Source organism: Epinephelus moara, chromosome 20 (assembly GCF_006386435.1).
Source record: "Epinephelus moara isolate mb chromosome 20, YSFRI_EMoa_1.0, whole genome shotgun sequence".
NCBI lineage: Eukaryota > Metazoa > Chordata > Actinopteri > Perciformes > Serranidae > Epinephelus > Epinephelus moara.
In genome coordinates, this window is record NC_065525.1 from 556,392 (window position 1) to 579,736 (window position 23,345).

General features: G+C 44.7%; 1 protein-coding gene across 1 annotated transcript in view; it reads left to right on the forward strand.

Moving 5' to 3' along the window:
* ntrk3a (neurotrophic tyrosine kinase, receptor, type 3a) overlaps positions 1-23,345 on the forward strand; it is a 550,968-nt gene that overhangs the window by 126,943 nt on the left and 400,680 nt on the right. Inside the window, exon 2 of the mRNA XM_050073398.1 lies at positions 2,486-2,560. Coding sequence (XP_049929355.1) covers positions 2,486-2,560 — 75 coding nt within the window. The remainder of the gene's footprint in view (positions 1-2,485; positions 2,561-23,345) is intronic.

A 23,345-nucleotide genomic window follows, 5' to 3' on the forward strand; every position in this document is an offset into this window, starting at 1 on the left:
TGGGCTTCATAAATAAAATTGATTGATTGATTGAATTACCCCACCTTTGATGGTTCAGGGCAAGGAGCAAGGGTCTAAGCATCTGGGCTGGTCCAGGCCCAGCCGAAAACAGGTGTAGGCCGCTCGGCAGCTCTAGAGCAAGGTGTGCATCTCAGCTGTTCCAGGTCCAGCAGGAAAGAGGAAGAGTCTGGAGGGAGCAGACCTTCTACAGATGCCTGTGACATCACAGAGTCACATGTCACTGTAAAAGTCCTGTCCAATCATGTTTTGAGTATCTCACTGAGGTATGAGGTGGGACATCCTGGAGAAGGGTGTCAAATAGCTCTCTTTGTTTGAAGAACAAAGAGCACGCAGAGAAGAATAACCTTCACATGTCCAGTTTAGATTTTAACAAATGACAAATCATCTGTGGTCCTGTGAATCCCAACAACACTATCTTTGAATGAGCACAAATTCATCATACAAATTTATGAAACAACCTTTAATATAACTTTTTACATAAAAACATTATAAAGTAACTGCTTCAAAAGCCTTTTTTTTTTTTTTTTTAAGATTTTTTTGGGGCATTTTGCCTTTAATGGACAAGACAGCTATGAGTGAAAGGGGGAGAGAGAGAGGGGATGACATGCAGCAAAGGGCCACAGGCTGGATTCGAACCCGGGCCGCTACTGCAACATCCTTGTACATGGGGCGCCTGCTCTATCCACTAAGCCACCGACGCCCTCTTCAAAAGTCTTTTTAACTCTATTAAATATATAATAATACCCTCTATCAAGATCTCTGTTCATCACAAACATGTTTTCTATTGCCACCGGGAGGACGGACGCAAGCTTTACTCGCCATCTCGTCACACAACAGGGAGATCAGAGATCTCATTGTCAAAAAAGCATTGTATTCTTCTTGTACCTGCTAATTAATTTAAGTTAGTCTGGAGCCCTGCTTTTTAGCCTGCACAAAATTTATGGGACACAATAGAAAACATCAGAAACTATCATTGGTGAGTGTCATCTTACTTGCTGATAGGCCAATGGCAGTCAACAAGGCAAATATCGGCTGATACTGATGTTCAGCTGATAAATCGGTGCATCCCTGCTGAATACCAACACTGCCACTAACACATTAGTTCCTCCTGTTCCCTACTTTAATTAACAACACAGCCTTTTATTTAACAAGAGCTTCCATGTTTTTCAACAAAATGATTCATTTTGTGAATGTATGTCTATTTGTTGCTGGATGTTTTTCATTATGTATAGCTAATAACTTGTGAGTTTAATGCAGCTGTTTTAGTAGTGTCAGTGATAGATAGTCTAGATAGATAGTGAAAGGTCTGTGATCAGCTGGTATTTTGGGTTGTCCAAGTGGGTTTAGTATGGAAAAAGTGGGGGAAAAAATTGTAACAATAAAAATTCCAATGTCTGTATTCTTAGATTCACATATGATTTTTGATTGCACATGTTTAACCAATGTCATAGCAGCTGGGGACCAGTTAGTACTGCAGGTGGCCCACTTTTAGCCCACTTTGGCCCGGTCATTAGCCCACATACTGTAAGTGGACACACATGGGACTGGAGGATGAATGCTTTAATAGGCTCAACATGTGGCCCACCTTGGCCTTTGTACCCACCCACGTTTGCAGACACACAAGGGGCACAGACAGACCCAGGGCCATATGCCAATGTGAGCTCCTCAGTTGTAGCTGTAAAAATATACACTTACACAAAAAACCTCTGCAGGATTTCCTGAAATATTTCATTTTGATGAATCCTTATGTGTTCTGCAGCTTACACTGTATTGGAATATGAATTGTAGTGTGATGGTTGTACATAACATAAACATGTAAGGATCTGCGTCAGTGTAAGAGTGACACACATACCAATTCAATGAGCTACAACAAGTAGGCATTTTGTAACAGATTTATGCAAAAAAAAATTCAAAAAATATTTATCTGATATATTTTTTACAGCTGTTGATTTTAGTGGCTGTTTTCAGCCACCCAACCACACATTAGGGTAGTAAAGTTGGCAAAGGGTGTATCCTTGACTTTAAGAAAATTCTAAAAAAAATATTTCCAAAATATATGTTAAAGTAAGGCACCTCCCCAAAAACCATTTAATTTGCTGAAACACAGGCTGAGTAATGGCCAAAAAAACGGCTAAAACCCGACCCCTAGTGGACGAAAACGTCCCCAACAGCACATGATGGTTAATCAATCAGTCGCCTGACCCAAAATTAACTGCCAGTTATTTTGCTCACTGAATAATTGTTGAAGTCATTTCAAGTAAACATGCTAAACATTCTCTGCTTCCTTTTTGCTGTTCTTTGTTATTTTGTTATCATCACCATCACCAAGAACTCTGAGAAAATGTGGTCAATATGTTCTAACATTTAACCAATTCATTAAGAAAATAATTGGCAGATTAATCCATTATTAAAAAAATGATTAGTTGAAAGTCTACTAACATGTCTTGTCTGTCCCACTTTACAGACACATTGAGAACTGGACTGATCTGCAGACCTTGAGGGATGTTGACATGGAGCTCTACACTGGCTTACAGAGGCTGTAAGTGGGAACACATTCCTTCACGTGTGTGTTTGTCGACAGTGTTGTCAAAGTTAGGCTGGAAATATTTTGAAATTTTGTATGTTTTATTTCCAAAACTTTGTCCCTATATAGATTGTACCATATGTAAAGGTGACATATCTAGTAAAATGACTATACATTTTTATATTGTATTTTTAGACTGTTTTGGAATGTTTTTCCTCTCCCAAAATTTGTCTCTACCGAAACATATAGTATTATATTATACAAAAAAATATATATCAACCTGTCTTGCTTGTTCCTTCCCTTGTCTAAAGATTTAAATTTTTCCAAAATTTTACTGAAGATTTTCACAATTAAATCTATAAAAAGTAATATTTTAACAAATTTTGAAGTCTAATTATAGAATTCTTCAAAATCTAAATGCAATCTTTCTTTGTAAAATGCATAACGCTGATCAGATTGATTTCAGAGTTAATAATTGATGAAACAGACTATAAATGCAACCGATATGCATTAGTTGATAACTCAATATACTATATTTTTTACAAAACATCCAGTGTTTCGGTAGTGACTGTCCTGTTTCGGTAGTGACCATTATTCTGTTAAGATTGCATCATATTCCCTGAAATGTATGCCTTATGGTGGGAATATTACAAAGACAAATATTTTATGGTCAATAAAAGAGTCCAGCAAAGTAGAGCAGAGTAGAACGGAGCAGAGTATAGAGTATAGAGTAGAGCAGAGCATAGTACAGTAGAGTAGAGCAGAGTAGAGTAGAGTAGAGCAGAGTAGAGTGAAGAGTATAGTGGAGAAGAGTATAGTGGAGCAGAGTAGAGTAGAATAGAGTAGAGTAGAGCAAAGTAGAACAGAGCAGAGCAGAGTAGAGCAGAATAGAGTAGAGAAGAGTAGAGTATATAGTAGAGTAGAGCAGAATTGAGTAGAGCAAAGTAGAGTAGAGTATAGCAGAGCAGAGTATAGTATATTTATAGTATAGAGTGCATTAAAACTCTTGTGTTTCGGCAGTGACATGAAAACAAGGGACACGATTTTTGTAGCATAGTTTCTTTATTTAAAAATTAATGCCACAATAAATCTTAATCTTTCAACTTAATCACAAATATGTTATAAATTACATTTTTGAAAAAAATATGAAAAATGTTTTAAGTGTTATTTACATGAATTGAATTTTAGATGTCAGGGTTGGGGATAGCTACTTCCCAATAGAAAGTACCCTATAAATGGTGATTTTGTATATATTTAGCTTATCACTTTTTCATTTAATGTCCTGGGTTTAAATATGTCATAACATAATCTTTGTAAATATCTATGTCTGAATACTACATTTTATTATTTTTGTTGTTTTTTTGTTAAGGGACAGCACTTTGCACACAATCGGTAGAATGCCCCATATACAAAACTAAGCAAGACAAACTAGAAATGAAGGTTCCACAGTATATACACTATACATACCAACAAGGTTGTTAGGTCCGGAACTGTGTTGTAACTGTGTTGTAATTGTAACGTGTAATACTCTGATAAATATCAGTCGTATTTATGTTCTTTTTTTTTTATGGGAATGAGTTAAAGAAAAAGTCAGTTCATGGTGAAGTTAAAATTTGCATAAACAACTATTTGATAAAACTAAGATGTTAAAATGTATAAATGATTTAAGTTTAAAATGAGTGGTTTTAAAAACACAATTTCATGGGGTGTGAATGCCTTTAAAAAAAGTTAAAAAGTAATTCTTATTACGTTATATTACGTGTGTGAGTTCATGACCTTTGAGTGTTTACACTTCCGGGCAGACCCGAGAGAGGAAGAAGAAGGCGCAATGTGTTAATGGCGTGGAGGGGAGACTCTGGGACTGTGTTATATCTGTGCCGTGGTTTATCCATGACGGACTGAACTGCTGCCTGCAAATTATGCCGTGAGTGTGCGAGTCAGCCTCCCCGGCGCAGATGAGTGTTTTTTTTGCTTTATTGGAGACGAAGTAAGTTCAGCTGAGTTAGCCAGTCGGAGCTAGTGGAAAGCTAACTGCACGGTCGTCGCGGAGGATCATCGCCGGGTCGTCACGGACGAGGATTGCTGGGCCGTCATGGACGAGCATTGCCGGGTCGTCGTGGATGAGTGTCACCGACGAGAGGGCCGCCGCAACGGGGGAGTGGATCAGCAACTGCAACTTGGCCCCGCTAGTTTCACAGACACACAGAGGTACCCACAGACATTACAGTAACCATCATGAGCTCCAACTAAGCGCGCCAACGAAACAAAGTAAGAGTGCACTCAGGTTGAACAATTAGGACTAGACAAAACATATTTACCCGGGTCTTTTATCTTCTTCATTTTTCTCTTTTCCAAAACCAAAGGTCTGAATGTTTTTTCAGGTGCAATACATTTTCAAAACCTGATATCTTGTGTTGTGTCATTGAGTGGTGTTTTCATTCAAACTGCTGAGTAAATATAAGTTACAGGTCAGAGTATTCCCGCCAGCCTCTAAATTAACATTGTACAGTGAGTGAGAATCATACATTACCCTAGACAGTTGTTTACTATGTGAGATGTCTCTTTTACCACAAAATATTGCATAAGAGTTAAGAAGATTTCATCTTAAAGCATAAGGTGGGTTTCTCAATACACGAGCCGGTGAAAAAAAGGGTTACATTTTTGGGGGCTCGTCCGGGATGTGTTTTTGTTAAAACTGACCTGTTTTTTTTTCTTTATCCAAAAATTTGAGATTGCTAATGTAACTATCTTATTGCTAACAACAGGGAAATATTAAGTGTGGTTACATTTATTGTGAAGTTTTTTTTACTGTTTTGAGCTAAGAAAATGGAAGCAGTTGAAATTGAAGCTTGGTGTAAAAAGAAGCAGCTAGCTCATGAAAATGCAGTTGTTTTGAGTGATGTTGACCCAGATGTTACAGATGCAGTTCTGCTAACAGCTTTGAATCAAGTTAAAGCATTCGGGAAACCTGAGATAGTTGATCGCTCACTTGATGTAGCCTCTAAGACACAGTTCATACTGATCAAAACTTCCACTGTCTTGACTAATCAAACCCTACCTGACGTTGTTGGACTTCCTGGTGAAGCCGGTCCATGGCCTGCTCATGTGCTTACCGCTCCTGCAGACAGTGAAGAGTTCCAAGCTAAACTAATGACATTTCTGAAGAATGAAGGTAAAACTCTCACTGATGTCAGCGGCCTACTCAATCCTTCGCCCCTCGACATGAACACTGCACTAATACACGCCATCAGTTCCCTAGTGGATAAGTGTAACACCACCTCTGTTGATTCTCAAAGTTATCGTAAGCTCCGCATGTTCTCTGGTGTGAAGCCTACACCCAGTGGGGAGGAAGAGTATGATGCCTGGGCAGAGCAGACGATGCATTTGCTAGAAGAGTGGCAGTGCAGTGACAACATAAAAAAACAGAGGATAGTGGAAAGCCTAACAGGTCCAGCTGCTGATGTCGTGAGATTCCTGAGAGTGCAGAAGCCCACTGCAACTTCATATGACTACATGCAAGTTTTGGAAACAGCTTTTGGAACGACTGAGAGTACATCTGATCTCCTGGTGAAATTTAGACACACATATCAAAATGTTGGTGAAAAACTGTCTACTTACCTGTTGAGGTTGGATAAACTGCTGCACTGTATTTTCAGGAAAGGAGGCGTGGCACTGTCTGACATGAATCGATTACGGATGGAACAGGTTGTGAGAGGAGCACTGCAACAGGACATGATTGCTCTCCGTCTCCGCATGACACACAAGCTGCGAGAACCTCCTTCTTTCAGTGAGCTGCTAAAAGAGGTGAGGGAGGAGGAAGATATGCTCCAAAGCAGAACCGATGTCAGGAACCCAGTCATGTCACAGCCTGTAACTCCTGTTTCCAAGCCTGCACCTGAGACAGAAGTTGATCCTGAAGTAGCACAGCTGAAAAAAGAGATCAGTGTCATGAAAGCCGAAATGATTAGTCTTAAAGCTGCTACAGTTGCATCACATCCAGACACCCAGAGTCCACAATCCGAAATCCCTGCCAAGACAAAATACAAAAAAAATGCTACCCCACAAAAGTCTGGCTATCAAGAGGACAAACCTGGGATATTTTGCTATAGATGTGGGGAGGACGGACACTTTAAGAGAGAATGCGAAGGTGAAGAAAATCTACTCAAAGTCAACAAGCGCCTCATTAAAATGACAAAGAAATCTGGAAACTACCGCGGGGTCCAGTAGAGGAACGGCCTGGCATCCCGGTGGTTGCAACACGTTCCACCAAGTGCAGAAACTCGGAGAGAAAAGTGAATGACACTATACCTGAAGGCTTAGTTGGCCCTAGCTCTGTCGTGTCCGTACAGATAGAAGGCATTTATTCTAAAGCCATACTTGATTCTGGTTCTCAAGTAACTTTGCTGCACAGATCCTTCTACGACAGATATTTGACGCACTTGCCATTGACGCCTATCAGCACTTTGCAGATATGGGGTCTTAGTTCTGCTGAGTACCCTTATGATGGCTATCTGTCACTTAAGCTGGAGTTTTCGGAAGCTGACGTAGGAGTGAGTGAGACCATTGATGCACTTGTGTTGGTATGTCCCGACCCAGTTGTGAGAAGTGAAGCTTCCATGATTGTTGGCACAAACACACCCACTGTGAGACGACTCTTTAGCCACTGTAGAGAAAAGGGAGGAGAAGATTTTGTGGAAACCATGCACATTCACCCACTCTTCAGAAAAGCTTTCGACGAGATCTCGCACCTACCACCTGCCAATGACAAAAACAGAAGAGGAACTGTGTAGTTCCCTCAAACCAAACCTGTCACCATACGGCCTGGAGGAGTCGCCAGAGTGACTGGTGCACCAAAGTTTCAGGGAGTGCCGAGCACTCAAGCCATCCTCGTGGACTCACCTGATGACCCTGCAGATGAACCACGGTTTCCAGACAAACTCCTGGTGAGGCCAGAGTTACAGACATCCACTTGTGTGATGGCTAAGAGAATTACTGTTCTAGTCAGAAACATGTCAGCACGAGAAATCACCTTAACCAGAGGCATGCCAATAGCCCATCTGTTTCCCGTCGACATCATGTCATCTCCACCTGAAAAGAAAGAGTCTGATGTTGAGTCACCTGGAAAGTTGATGCCATCCTCTTTCAACTTTGGAGAATCACTGGTCCCTGAGGAGTGGAAAGAAAGATTAGTGACAAAAATGATGGAACGGAGCGAGGTTTTTTCTCTGCATGAGTTTGATGTAGGATGCAGTAAAAGCACCCAGCACACTATCAAAACCACAGACGACAAACCATTTCGTGAGAGGTCTCGTCGGCTGCCGCCTGCAGATGTGGAGGCATTGAGATAGCATCTGTCGCAGCTGAAAAATGCTGGTGTTATTACTGAGTCACGCAGTCCTTATGCCTCACCCATTGTGGTCGTGAGGAAGAAAAACGGGAAAATAAGGATGTGTGTGGATTTCAGGACTCTAAACCGCCGCACTGTCCCTGACCAATACACAGTGCCAAGAGTTGAAGATGCTTTGGCCTGTCTCAGTAGAAGTACGTGGTTCAGTGTGCTTGACCTGCGCAGTGGATATTATCAAGTGCCTATGAGTGACTCTGACAAAGACAAGACAGCTTTCATCTGCCCGGCTGGATTCTTCCAATTTGAAAGAATGCCACAAGGAGTGATGGGGGCTCCCGCTACTTTTCAGCGGATAACGGAACAGACTGTTGGAGACATGAACTTGCTTGAAGTTTTGGTTTATCTCGACGATCTCATTGTGTTTGGAGCGACACTCGAGGAGCATGAGATCAGGTTGTTAAAGGTGCTTGACCGCTTGAGAGATGAAGGACTGAAGTTGTCACTGGATAAATGCCAGTTTTGTCAGCCATCAGTAACCTACGTTGGACACATTATATCGCAAGATGGGGTGTCTACTGATCCGAAGAAGATTGAAGCTGTAACCACATGGCCCAGACCAAACACTGTGACTGCTTTGCGGTCATTTCTTGGATTTTGTGGGTACTACGGCGCTTTCGTGAAGGATTATTCCAAGGTAGCTCACCCGTTGAACCAACTGTTGTCCGGTTACCCACCAGCTGCAAAGAGATCCAAAGGTAAGCAGGAGAACACTTACCTAAACCCTTCAGAGCCTTTTGGTAGTCGGTGGGATGACAAATGCAAAGCAGCCTTCGAGGAACTGAAGCGACGGCTTACTCAAGCTCCCGTGTTAGCTTTTGCAAACCCTCAGCTTCCTTATGTGCTGCATGTGGACGCTAGCCGAGAGGGGCTAGGAGGAGTGTTGTACCAGGATCAGGGTGAAGTATTGAGACCCGTGGCTTTCGTCAGTCGCAGCTTGACTCCGTCAGAGAAGAATTACCCAACCCATAAATTAGAATTTTTGGCGCTGAAGTGGGCAGTAGTAGATAAGCTGCATGATTATCTGTACGGGACCGAGTTTGAGGTGAGGACCGACAACAATCCGTTGACCTACGTGTTGACGTCTGCTAAGCTGGATGCGACGGGCCACCGTTGGCTTGCTGCGCTGTCTACCTATAACTTCAGTCTCAAGTACAGATCCGGAGTCCAAAACATTGACGCCGATGCGCTCTCTCGTCGCCCACATTCCAGTCCAGTACAGAAATCAGAGTGGAAAGACATCCCTGCAGCAGGTGTGAGAGCCATGTGCCAGATGTCTGCGGTGACAGAACAGAGAAACCCACAGTCGGGAAGAGCCATTGACCTTTCTCCGCAAGCTATCCCACAAGCTTATTGCAATTTGGCTTCTTTGAGTGTCAAAAATATGCCCTTTGTGAGTCTCACTGAGTTGTCAACCGCTCAGCAGGAAGATCCTGGCATAGGACAAGTGTGGTCGGCTCTGAGTAATGGCAATATCAACCAAGTTGACAAGATGAAACATCCGACTTGCTCTTTACTGTTGAGAGAGTGGGACAGGTTAAAGATACAGAAAGGGGTGATGTATCGCATTACAAGTCCACCAGGAAAATCACACTGTTCTCAGGTGGTACTACCAGCGAAGTACAGAAACACAGTAATGCAATCACTACATGATGACTCGGGTCATCTGGGCCTCGAAAAGACCTATGGCCTGATCAAAGATCGGTTCTACTGGCCTCGGATGAAGTCAGAGATTGAGGAGTATTGCAAGTCTTGTATGAGGTGCATGACAAGAAAGACTTTATCCAAGAGAGTTGCACCCTTGTCTCATTTGCAAAGCAATGGACCATTTGACCTCGTTTGTATGGACTTTCTGTCCATTGAGCCAGACTCAAGCAACACAGAACATGTCCTAGTTATTACTGATCACTACACTCACTACGCTCAAGCCTTTCCAACAAAGGACCAAAAAGCCTCTACAGTGGCAAAAGTGTTACTGGAGAAATATTTTGTCCATTATGGATTGCCCAAGAGGATGCACAGTGATCAGGGGAGAGATTTCGAAAGTCGCCTTGTCCACGAAGTGTTGAGTTCACTCGGAGTCGAAAAATCAAGAACGACGCCCTATCATCCACAAGGGGACCCCCAACCCGAGAGGTTTAATAGGACATTGTTGGACATGTTAGGGACTTTGGAGCCGAACCGGAAGAAAAGATGGAGTCAGCACATTGTACATTTGGTCCACGCATATAATTGCACTCCAAATGAAGCTACAGGATTTTCTCCCTATTTTCTCTTGTTTGGGCGTGAAGCCAGATTACCTGTGGATCTATGTTTTGAGACTTCCACAACAGAAGACTTACCTCAAGTACGTTTCCGACATGAGGAAGGAGTTGAAGGCTGTCTATGAACTAGCAGAGTCCGTTGCTGCCAAGCAAAATGAAAACAATAAGCAGAGGTATGACAAGAGAATCCGATTTTCACAGTTGTTACCTGGAGACAGAGTCTTGCTACGGAACCTTGGATTGCAAGGAAAGCATAAACTTGCAGATCGTTGGGCATCAAAGCCGTATGTCGTGGAGAGCCAGATGCCGAATCTACCAGTGTTCCGGCTGAAACCCGAAGATGGTGAGGGACCAGTTAAAATCCTTCATCGAAATCACTTCCTGCCTCTTGGGAAGAGGATATGTCCAGACCCTGTATCTAATACAGATTCTACACCTACAAAGAGGGTCCTTCGACGGAGAAGACAGAAAGAACGCACGGACAAGCCTGAAAAGGAAAAGACCAAACAGAAAACACCAGATAAAGACTCTGAAAGAGGAGAGGTTAGACCCAGTGATTTTGCTGGAAAAGAGTACACTGACTCAGAGGATGAGGACTATGGATTGTGGTATGATTCAACCACTGAACCTCTCGGGAATAGCATGGATGATGATGCATTGGAACCATTCAGTTTGGATTCGGATATTTCCTCAAGTGACCTGACTGGACAGCCAAAAGCCACTGAGCCAGCAGTAATACAGGAATCTGTGGAGGAATCTGAAATGGACAGTGGAAATGAACCAGAGTCTACTGAGACAACAGAATCTGAGCTACAAGAGACATGTGAGAACCATGAAGAGACTGAAAGAGACAAAACACTGACTGAAGACATTCCTTTGCAACAAGAACACACTGACATTGACCCTGACTCTGACACTAAGACCAGACCTCAGAGATTAAAGAGGGCTCCTTTAAGGTTAACTTATGACGCCCCAGGTCATCCAAGTGTCATAGCAGCCCCTACAGTGAGATATGTTTCTTGTATTTACAGGTGGATAGGTGCACCTGTCATTGCTTAATTGTGTGCTTAATGATTGTTTTTATGTTTTCAAGGTACAAAGTCATGAGGGCATGCCTTTATTTTGGTGAGGGGAGAGTGTAATACTCTGATAAATATCAGTCATATTTATGTTCTTTTTTTTTTATGGGAATGAGTTAAAGAAAAAGTCAGTTCATGGTGAAGTTAAAATTTGCATAAATAACTATTTGATAAAACTAAGATGTTAAAATGTATAAATGATTTATGTTTAAAATGAGTGGTTTTAAAAACACAATTTCATTGGGTGTGAATGCCTTTAAAAAAAGTTAAAGGTCATGAACTCACACACGTAATATAACGTAATAAGAATTACTTTTTGAGTGTTTACACTTCCGGGCAGACCCGAGAGAGGAAGAAGAAGGCGCAATGTGTTAATGGCATGGAGGGGAGACTCTGGGACTGTGTTATATCTGTGCCGTGGTTTATCCATGACGGACTGAACTGCTGTCTGCAAATTATGCCGTGAGTGTGCGAGTCAGCCTCCCCGGCGCAGATAAGTGTTTTTTTTGCTTTATTGGAGACGAAGTAAGTTCAGCTGAGTTAGCCAGTCGGAGCTAGTGGAAAGCTAACTGCACGGTCGTCGCGGAGGATCATCGCCGGGTCGTCACGGACGAGCATTGCCGGGTCGTCGTGGATGAATGTCGCCGACGAGGGGGCCGCCGCAACGGGGGAGTGGATCAGCAACTGCAGCTTGGCCCCGCTAGTTTCACAGACACACAGAGGTACCCACAGACATTACAGTAACCATCATGAGCTCCAACTAAGCGCGCCAACGAAACAAAGTAAGAGTGCACTCAGGTTGAACAATTAGGACTAGACAAAACATATTTACCCGGGTCTTTTATCTTCTTCATTTTTCTCTTTTCCAAAACCAAAGGTCTGAACTACTATGTGAGATGTCTCTTTTACCACAAAATATTGCATAAGGGTTCAGAAGATTTCATCTTAAAGCATAAGGTGGGTTTCTTAATACACGAGCCGGTGGAAAAAAGGGTTACACATGCAAAAATATATATATATTTTTTATCATTATATGTATATGCCTCCGTGCCTGCAACAGCTGTGGCCAGACTTAACGATGAAGTGATTAGGTTTTGGTTGTCTTAGGTAAAAGGTCAACCTTCTGTGTCTCATTCTTGTGAACATGATATCACAAGAACGACGTGAGGGAATTTCTTCAAATTTGGCAGAAATGTTGGGGTTTTTTTTTATTATTATTTATTTTTTTAATTTTATATACTTTATTAATCCCCGCGGGGAAATTAAATTTTTTTTTTCACGTGGAGAGATGTCAGAGTGGGGCTGCCCATGACAGGCGCTCCAAGTGGTTGGGGGGTTTCGGTGCCTTGCTCAGGGGCACCTCAGCAGTGCCCAGGAGGTGAACTGGCACCTCTCCAGCTACCAGTCCACACTCCATATTTTGGTCCGGACGGGGACTTGAACCGGCGACTTGAACCCCAAGTCCCTATGGACTGAGCTACTGCAGCCCCGAATGTTCATTTGGACTCAGTAATGAATTGATTGGATTTCGGTGGTCAAAGGTCAACCTTGCATCTGACTCATTCTTGTGAGCGCAAGATCTCAAGAACACTTTCAGGGTATTTCTTCAAATTTGACACAAACGTCCACCTGGACTTAAGAGTAAAATGATTAGAATTTGTGGTCAAAGGTCAAAGGTCAAGGGCACCAAGGTGACCTCATCAAATATGTTTTGGGCCATAACTCAAGAATTCATATGCTATTAATGGCAAAACCATGGAACCACAAATGGTCAAAGTGATATTTTCTATCCAAAAGGTCAAAGGTCGGCCTTATTTTTTGAGCCATTATCATATTTCAGGAACAGAAGGAGAGACATTTAGTCAGATACTGATTGGTGACTCTTGGGTGTCTACCTTGAAACTGTGCTGATTATATAGCTCTTTCGTGCTGTCAGGGAGAAAATGAGTGTAAAGCATCCATGTTTTCACAGACATGGATGTGAACTGTAAGAGAAACTTGATTGGTGCGCAGAGGCACACAACCACAGGGCAGTAATTCTAGGTAATTTAATTTTTGTATTGTTTGTGTTGACCCGAGGGCAGGTCAACATAAACAATGCAGGTTCCTCTGCAGCTTCATTTCCACTTTCATATCCAAAGAAACTATTGTGGGTGATACAGTGTGTGCTCACTGATAACAATTGGCTGACTGTCAGACTCATGTCTTCAGTCTCAACATTTTTAAAATTTAGCCAAGTGATATGGTTTTGGGCTTACTGCAAACAAATTAAGTGGAGATCTTCTCAACGAACCACAGAACAAATTCAAAATGACCATTAGTAAATTTCAAGGTTATATATCAAACTGGCAGATATGGTGTTGTAATTCCTGTAAAAAGCTAGTAGAGGACTGTAAGTTAGGATTTTTACTGTCAAATGTGATCGGGAGAAGATGACCATGTATCCCTCAGCTACATCAAACTGTAATGAGATTAAGAGGTGTTAGATTTTATTTATGCGATCACAAGTTTCATCCTGTGTGCACATGTCCAAGTGTGTGTATCCATCTGTCTGTAGATAATCTCTCAGACTAGTGGACCAATCAGCCTCATACTTTGTGAATCACCACAACTACCTTGGTCCTTGAGCATACAATTACTGAAAAAACAGTTTTAGTGACTGTTTTATACATTCATTGACTGCTGACTCGTTACTCCTTTTTACATTTTGGCATTCGTTGTGGCTCAACAACTGACATCCACAGAAAAATTTGGTCTTATTTTGAACTGGATTGTCTGCAGATTCATTCCATACCCTAAAGTTAGACACCATACAAGATAATAAAATCCCCATTTTTAGTTTTCTTCGGCACCATCTTGACTGTAAGGGAACTGGGAGGGACAAATTAGCTCTCTACTCTCCACCAAGCGGATTTCAGATTTTTTTGGGAAATTTGTGCTTTGTAGTGTAGAAAAGGCAGAGAATAGTTTGACAGTTAAGGTAATGTTAGAAGCAGAACATGTTTACTTAAATTGAACACCCTTGAATGGGGCAGAGTGACAACAGCAGTGTTCCAAAACAAACATTGTTTGACACTGGGGCAGAACAAGCTGTATAAAGATAGAATAAGTGCAAGCTCATGAATTGGCAGGAAATCACACCCACACACGGAAAGTTAGGAGGAGTATAAGAATGTTAGGTGAACTGGTCTACAGGGCTGTCTCACTGTTGCGGTATGTGAAGATGTAAATAAAGTACCCGCAAAGGCTGTAAGACCGACCTTGAGTCATACGAGTCATTTCTTTGACAGCTTCTACCTTACTTAAGCAAGCAGGCTGTGCAGTTAAATTTTTATTTGAATTGTGTTTATTGTTGTTATTTTGTAACTTTGCTGTGCTGTGGATGACAAAGTTAATATACCGTTAAACATCCAGTCATAAATACATGAATCAAAGATATGTGACTGTGGTTAAATTTAAGTGCAGCCCCATTGCTGTGGGTAAGCCATCCAGCTTCGAGGCCCTAATGCTTAAAATAAACTGTGCCTGTCCTATAGTCTGCCTTCTCATATATCGTCCACCAAAAATGAACCCTGCATTTTTAACGGAATTGTCAGATCTCCTATCATCCATTGTGGTTGAATATGATAAATGAATTGCCATTGGTGACTTCAATTTTCATATTGATGATACCACAAACCACACATCTAAAGCATTTCTAAACATCACTGAATCATTCAACCTGGTTCAGCATGTCAGAGGCCCAACTCACAATCGTTGCAACACCCTGGATTTAGTGTTCACCCTTGGGATTAATGTAGACAACCTCTCTATCACAGACCTATATCTGTCTGACCATATGTGCATCCGATTTGACACTGCGGTTCAGGCTGCAGAGACTAATCACAAAAAGAAGGTGTGTTTTTGAGTTATAAAGCGTTCCTAAACATCACTGAATCATTCAACCTGGTTCAGCATGTCAAAGGCCCAACTCACAATCGTGGCCACACCTTGGATTAAGTGTTCACCCTTTGACAGAAAGGGAAGGTTCGAGATGAGATGGAAATTTGAGATGATGTCAGGGTCCAGGCCGGGTTTTTTGAGGATGGGGGTGACAGCGGCCAGTTTCAGAGACTGAGGGACAGAGCCAGAGGTGAGGGAGGAGTTAATGATGGTGGTGATGAGTGGGGAGATTGTTGGGAGGCAGACTTTGATGATGAAGGATGGGATGGGGTCCAGGACGGAGTTGGAGTTCTTCATCTTGGAGATGATGGGGAGAAGATCCAGGGGGGAGACAGGGGTGAAGTGTGACAGAGGTTGAGCGGTGGTGGAGGCAGTGAGCGGCGGAGAGACTGAGATTGGTTGCTGAGTTGAGTGTAGATGGTTCTGATCTATGATTGAAAAAATGCCAGGAAGGAGTTGCATTTGTGAGTTGTGATGGAGGAGAGGGTGTTGTCGCAGGGTTTGAGTTTATTGACGGTGGAAAAGAGAGTCTTGGGGTTATTTGAGCCAGAGTGAATGAGTTGTGAGTAGTAGTTGGACTGGGCGGCAGTGAGGGCGTCTTTGTAGTTTGAAAGGTAGTCTGTATAGGCATGGAGATGGACTGTGAGACTGTTTTTTCGTAAAGTCTTTCAAGCTGGCGCTTACGAGTTTTTATGTGACGGAGTTCAGGAGTGTACCAGGGAGATGAGTGAGTGAATGAGACAGTTTTGGTTTTTAAGGGAGCCAGTTTGTCGAGGCAGAGGGACAGTGTGTTGTAGTGGGTGACCAGGTCAGAGGGGTTTGGGGTCAGCGGGGTGGTGGATGCGGACAGAGTATTTGCCAGTGAGTCAGAGAAAGCCGAGGGGGAGATGGACTTGATATTTCTGAAGGATATGTTGTGTGTGAGTTTTGGGGGAGGGAGTGGGGTCTTGAAGTCTGCAGTGATGGCCAGGTGATCCGAGTTGTGGAGGATGGTACTGGAGAGTTGGTGGAGGGTGAGACCGGCGGAGCAGACTAGGTCCAAGATGCGGCCCCGACAGTGGGTGGGGAAGTTGACATGCTAGATGAAGTGAAGGCAGTGGAGCAGTTCCAGGAGGTCTATTGCACTTTTGCAGTTTGGATCATCAATGTGGATATTGAAGTCCCCCAGCAGGAGAATTGAGGGGGATACGGTGGATAGCTGGGTGAGGAATTCGGCGAGGTCTGAGAGGAAGGAGTTGTTAGGTTTGGGAGGGCGGTAGATGATGGCAATGACCAGGGAAGTGGGGCCAGACAGTTTGAGGGCAACATGTTTGAAGGACTGAGCAGGAGGTATGGAGACTGTGGACATTTTAAAGCATTTCCTGTAGATGGCAGCAATGCCACCACCCCGTCCGTCTGGGCAGGGTTTGTCGGTGTAGGTGTAGTCAGTGGGTGTGGTCTGGTTTAAGGAGAAGTATTCCAGGGGTTTGTGCCAGGTTTCGGTGAGGCAGAAGAAGTCCAGTTCATTGTCAGTGATGAATTCATGTAGGATGGCACTTTTGTTGGTCAGTGAGCGGGTGTTGAGTAGAGCCAGTTTCAGGTGTTGTTGGGTATGAGTAGCACAGGGGGTGGCAAGTTTTTGTTATTCACAGTCTTAGTGCAGTAAGGGGGGGGGTGGTCTGTGCTTTATGATGGACTGTATGGGGAATGTCTCAGGTGGGAAGGTTAATGATAGATATGGTCGGACGGGGCGCTGGTGAGTGGGTCTGTGCTCTGTGCTGCTGTTGGCACGGGGTGAGGAAGAGTGTCAGTGGAGGGGGCGTGTGATGTAAACAGTCATGCATGTGGCGCATGATGTACAGCATGCTGAATACTGGCTGCCAGCGTGCGGCTTCCCAGGGTGGTAGGGTGAATGCCATCGTGTTTGAAGAAAGAGGGACGGTTCCAGAAAATATTAAAATTGTCCGTGAAGTTGAAGCCTCGAGCGTAGCAGGCAAGCCTGAGCCAGGTATTCAGCAGGAGCAGTCTGGAGAAGCGTGCGTCCCCACGACCAAGTGTGGGAATGGGACCGGAGATAAAAATGGACTTTCCACAAGTGTGTAGGAAGTCCAGGAGGGAGGTGAAAGCACTTTTGGTCAGCTCAGAGGCACCCCGAGCCAGGTCGTTGATCCCGACGTGCACCACGATGCGGGTAATGGAGGATGGGAGTGACTGCAGAAGCCCAGGGAGTTTTCCCAGGATTACCGGGACTGTGGCTCCGGGGAAACAACAGGTGGTGGCACTGAAGAAGCGGATATTCCTTGTGATGGAGTCTCCGATGATCAGGGTAGTTGGAGGGAAGAGCAGGCGAGGAAGAGTTTTTGCCGGGTTGGATGGTGGCGAGCCAGCGTCCGGGCCGTGCGCTGGCCACGGGATCGGTGACCGGCCGTTTCGGCCCTAGGAGAAGGAGAGTCTGCCGGCGGCGTGGGGTGGAGGAGGCCTCTGGAGCGTCTGAGGATGGCTTCCTTCAGGAATTTGCGACGTGAAGCGGAGGTAGTTGTCTGGGAGGAGAACTGGCGATCCGGGACCGCAGCAGAGCCACTCATGGCACCTGCGGGTGCTGGCGGGGAGGAGGGCTCCACGTCCCATGGGCGCCGGGCTGCCGGGGCAGCGAGCCGCGGGGACACCGGCAGCTGCCAGTGTGGAGCCAGCCCCGATGATCCCAGAGGCAGGGCAGCTGGAGCAGGGAGACGGCACACAAGCAGCCACCGAGGCACTGGGGACCGCGGGGCCGCCGGAGCAGCAAGCAGCAGGGACGCCATCAGCCGCAGGTGTAGGACCAGCTACCCCAGATGTGGAGCCACCTGAGCCCGATGGCGAAGCACCAGTAGCCGCAGGTGGAGAGGGGCCAGCGGTCTTTCCAGAGCCAAGCGTTGCACAACCACCAGCAGCCATGTGCAGAGAGCTAGCGGCAGGGCCTGCCGGCACTGGGCGAAGATCTGGGTTGTCTGCTAGGGCCTTGAAGCGGTTGGAGAGGCTCAGGCGAGGAGGAGAGGCAGTCGCATCGTGGAGTCTCTTTCTGACGCGGATCACAACTTCAGCCCAGGATGTCTGGAGGCTGGGTGTGGAGGAGAAGGAAGGCCGCGGACAGGTGGAAGTATCCCATGGGACGGTGTCCTGGAGGGCCGCTTTGAGGGAGACAATGTGCAAGGACTGTTCGTGAGCCAGGTCCAGGCAGGAGGTCAACATGGCCTGTTTATCTTGCAGTTCCTGAGAGAGTCGGCGGATGTCTTCCTTAAGGTCTGTAATCTGTTTGTTTGCTTTTGTGAGCATTATGTTGTCACAGGCCATGGATGTAGCACGTTGGCTCGCTTGAGCTATGCTAACGGCTAGGTGCGAGGGTAGGAGGTGCTGGTAGTCAAGGCGGTGGGTAGATGCAGAACTGGGACAACAGTCAGTAGAGCCAGGAGGGTTGTGATGAGGTGGTAAGGGTGTATTCATCAAGACCACATGACGTCACAGTGTTTTCACACCGCCATATTTGTGTCCGCTCACAGCAGTCAGGTCACAGGTCACAGCGTTGTCACGTTACCAAAACAAGTAGAGTAGGAGGAAAATCAGTGAGAGACCGAAAATGTATGTTACTTGAAGGATGCCAGGAATATGTTGTGCTGTTGGCTGTGATACCAGTCGACAAAGAAACCCCGGACTGCAGTTTTATTCCATCCCAAAGGATGTAGACCCGCGGAATAAATGGTTGGCTGCGATAAGAAGAGACCACTGGCAGCCAACAGCTAACGTTAACTCCAGGTTGTGTAGTTAACACTTCGTGTCCAGTAAGTCCTCAACTCTATCTAATTTTTATTTTAGTCTTTGAAAACCCCTTACTATCTAATTTTTATTTTAGTCTTTGAAAACCCCTTACAAAACACGCAAAACATGATTTACTTCAGATGCCATATGATTAACGCCGACAGCCCGACACTACATTACCTAACGTGATGTTAGCTACCTCAGTGGAGATTCACATTGTCTTATGCTAACGTTAGTTAACGTTATCTGATTATGGTACACTCAAAAGCTTGTGGTTTGAGCTGATGTCAGTCACTAATTAACTATTATTCATACCTACTGTTGTCGTGGTGTGGGTCCTTAAATATAATACACACTCACCGGCCACTTCATTAGGTAACACTTGTGCAGTCTAATGCAATCCAATCCAATGGTTATGTCATAAATGCTATTTTTACGAAGCTTATACATTTTGGGATTTTGTTGACATTGTCAAAAAGGTGATAATTATACATTATGTTTATTATAGAGGTCATAGTGGATGGTGCTGGTGTACTGGAGTGCATTATATTGTGCAGTGTTCTCATAATTTTGCCCAATCCATTAACATATATTGAGGGGGACAAAATATTAGGAACACTTTAATATATTACAATCCAGTACGCCAGTACCACCCAGTACAACCTTAATAATAAACATAAAGTTTAATTATCACTTTTCTGACAATGTCAACAAAAACTGAAAATGTAAAAAGCTTCATAAAATAGAATGTATGACAGAGCTGTTGGATTAGATTGCACGGGTGGACCTAATGAAGTGGCCGGTGGACGGACAGACGGACGGACAAACACACAGCGTGTTGCAGAGGTTAGCGGACAAAATACTGTTGAGGGTACTAAATATGGGTCGCAACCAATAATGGAAATTTTTAACAAATATCGTTGTCTCTCCGTCTCGTTTACGTGTGAGGTGTGTACTGCCATAGCGAAACTGAGGGGTACGGTCAAATCGGACACATGAATAGGTACCACTGGAAGTAGAACAGCTTCTTGCATCAGCAACGTATCAGGCGTGGAGAGCAAGCTGCTGTGCTGCTGTGCTATAACATGCCCTTCAAATACTAACGACATTACAGATACTTTTAATGATCTGTGTACTTCTACCCTGGACAAGGTTGCACCTCTAAAATCCCAGCTAAAATCAACAGTGAACAGAAGCCCCTGGATAAATGAAGACATCTGATCGCTTAAAAGAACATGCAGGAGAGCAGAAAGACAGTGGAAATCAAGCAAATTACAAGTACATTATCAATCATTAAAAATCATTTACAACAATATAACAATAAGGTGAAAGAGGCTTGAACCCAGTACTTTTCACAACTAATTTCTGTTAATCAGCACAATCCTTGCACTTTATTTAGGACTATAAACAATCTGGTTAGTCCCCTGCAAACAACTGCTACCGCCTCATCTTCTGCAGAGTGTAAGAGGTTCCTCACTTTTTTCATAGATAAAATTAAAACCAAGAGAGCACAGATACCCCTCTCTGCGTCATCCATGGATATGCAAGGTCCTCATATGGAACTACTCAACTCCTTCAAACACATATCACTACAGGACCTCCTTGACACCGTGTCACACATGAGCATGTCATCTTGCCCCCTGGATCCTCTTCCCATCAAACTCCTGAAGGAAGTAATGGATGCCATAGCACCTTATTTGCTTAAAATTATAAACAGCTCCCTCTCCTCTGGATGTGTACCTGATTCTTTCAAGGTGGCATGCGTTCACCCCCTCTTGAAAAGCCCCTCATTGGACCCTACAGACATAAAAAACTTTAGACCAATATCCAAGCTGCCATTCATCTAAAAAATATTAGAAAAAGTAATTCTAACACAACTCTTAGAGGGTCTAAGAGACAATAATATTTTTGAAAAATTCCAGAGTGGCTTCAGAGGATTACACAGCACGGAAACTGCTCTTCTTCGTGTAACAAATGATCTGTTACAAGCTGCAGACTCTGGTCAATGCTCTGTCCTCGTGCTGCTGGACTTAAGTGCAGCCTTTGACACGGTAGAGCACAGCATCCTCATAGAGAGACTAAGGTCGTGGGCTGGAATCACTGGCGCTGCATTGGATTGGTTCACTTCGTACCTGGAAAATAGGACATTTTTTGTGTCTATTCAGGACTTCAATTCAAATACAGCAGACATCACCTGTGGACTACCCCAAGGATCCATTCTGGGACCAAAAGTATTTTCTTTATATATGTTACCCCTTGGACATATCATTAGGCAATACAACATCTCTTTCCACTGTTACACAGATGATACACAGTTATACCTCTCATTAAAGCCACATGAACTAAACAATTTCACCACACTGACCTCCTGCTTAGCAAGTGTCAAGGACTGGATGGCAGCTAACTCTCTTCAACTGGCCATAGCTTTGTTTTCCCCCAGAACTCGGACAAATCATGCCGCCACTCACCTCATCTCCAGGATGCGATGGCTGTCTCCACAAATCTCAGATGATCTCCAAGCTGGAAGGCAGAATCTCTGTGTTATATCAGATCAGAGAAGACGAGGATCTTATGGACTCCCTGTATGCTGCTGCCACTACATCCACCGCAGAGCCAGTCTCCAATGACTCGCTGGTCGTCGTGGGAAAAGCCACCGCTGCAACGTCCACTGAGGATCTGGACACGACTATTCCCATTGCTGCCAATGCTGTCATCCAGTCTCCTGACCACTGGGATCACCTGGGAGCCAAGCGGAAGCTCCTACCTGGCTCTGGCTCCACCCCTGGCGAGTAGATTGCTGCCGGCAAAGGCAGACATGGTGGAAAAATTCTTCCTCGCCCCCCATCACCCATAGCCCGCAAACTATCCACCTCCAACATGTTCTCCAGCCTCGAGGATCAGGACCCCCCTCCGCACCCATCCTCTATGGCTGCAGAGGCTCTCTCCCCTCAGTTATGTCCAGCAATATTCACATCTCTCCTGTTGTCTGATCTCAACGACGCCCGTCTGCAGTTAATATATTTTACACCTTGTCCAAAGAGCAGCTCTCTGGCTCCGGTCCCCCCGGCAGACATCACCTCGGCCCTAACACCATCTGACCGGACCCCCTCACTGGCGGTGGCTGGTGTAGCTGTCTCCTCTTCACCATCTGCTTTGGCTGCCACCTCTCCTCCACCTTTCGCTGCAGACACAGCGGCTGTCCGGTCCACTGTTGGGCGGCAGGACACAAAACGGGGAAGGTCCTCCTCCTACCGCCGCAAGCTGCTCATGGAGGCCGTGAACAGGCGCTCTGGTGGTCTCTCCTGCCTGCAGCCTGCAAAGGAGCAGCCTGCAGCCTGCAAAGGAGCAGCCTCCAACATCGCGCTGCCCCCCATCGCTGCACTTTTCACCAACCCCCCCCATTAACTGGGTAGCCGCATGCTTGCAGACAACATAGCGCACACTGTCCACAGCACGGTAATCAGCATGGTGCAAACACATGCATGACTGTTTACATGCCACACCCCCTCCTCCCTCCGTGATCTCTCCCCCGACAGGCCCCTACTGCAATTGCCTCTCACGCCTTCTCCCACAAGCACTCCCGCAATAATCACTGAAAGATCTCACCTAGTGTTGCCGTCTCTTCCTGGGAAGCTGCGAGTGCTCACAGGCGGTGTGGTTCATACTAACCTCCGCCCGCTACGACGCGCCTCGAACAGCGAACCTCCTGATATTACATTGAAAATGGCTTTAATTAATGCTAGATCGCTAGTCAATAAGACCTTCTTATTAAACGACTTCTTCACCTCCCGTGATCTGGATTTTATGCTTTTGATGGAGACTTGGCTTCATACTGGTGAGTCAGTGCCCTTTTCTGAACTTCTCCCTCCCGGCTGTACATTTCTCAGCTCCCCTAGGACCTCTGGCAGAGGTGGAGGGCGAGCCTGTGTTTTTAAATCCAGTTTTCACTGTCGGCAGATACAAACGGTCTCTTACTCCAGCTTTGAGCTGCAGCTTTTTAAACTGAATTCCTCTCCTCCTTTGCTGTGCGCAGTGGTTTATCATCCACCTAAATATAATAAGGATTTTATTCAGGAGTTTGAAAACTTTCTCTCTGGAGTAGTGTTGGAATTTGATCATTGCCTAATTTCTGGTGATCTGAACATTCATGTGTGCTGTGAGACCAGTCCTCTGGTAAAAGACTTCCTATCTCTGATTGACTCTTTTAATCTTATGCAGTGGGTCTCTGGCCCGATGCACGAAAAGGGGCATACTCTTGACATAGTGCTGTCACTTGGTTTGTCTGTTGATGTCAGTGAAATTTGTAATAGTGCTTGTATTTCTGATCACTTGCCTGTTTT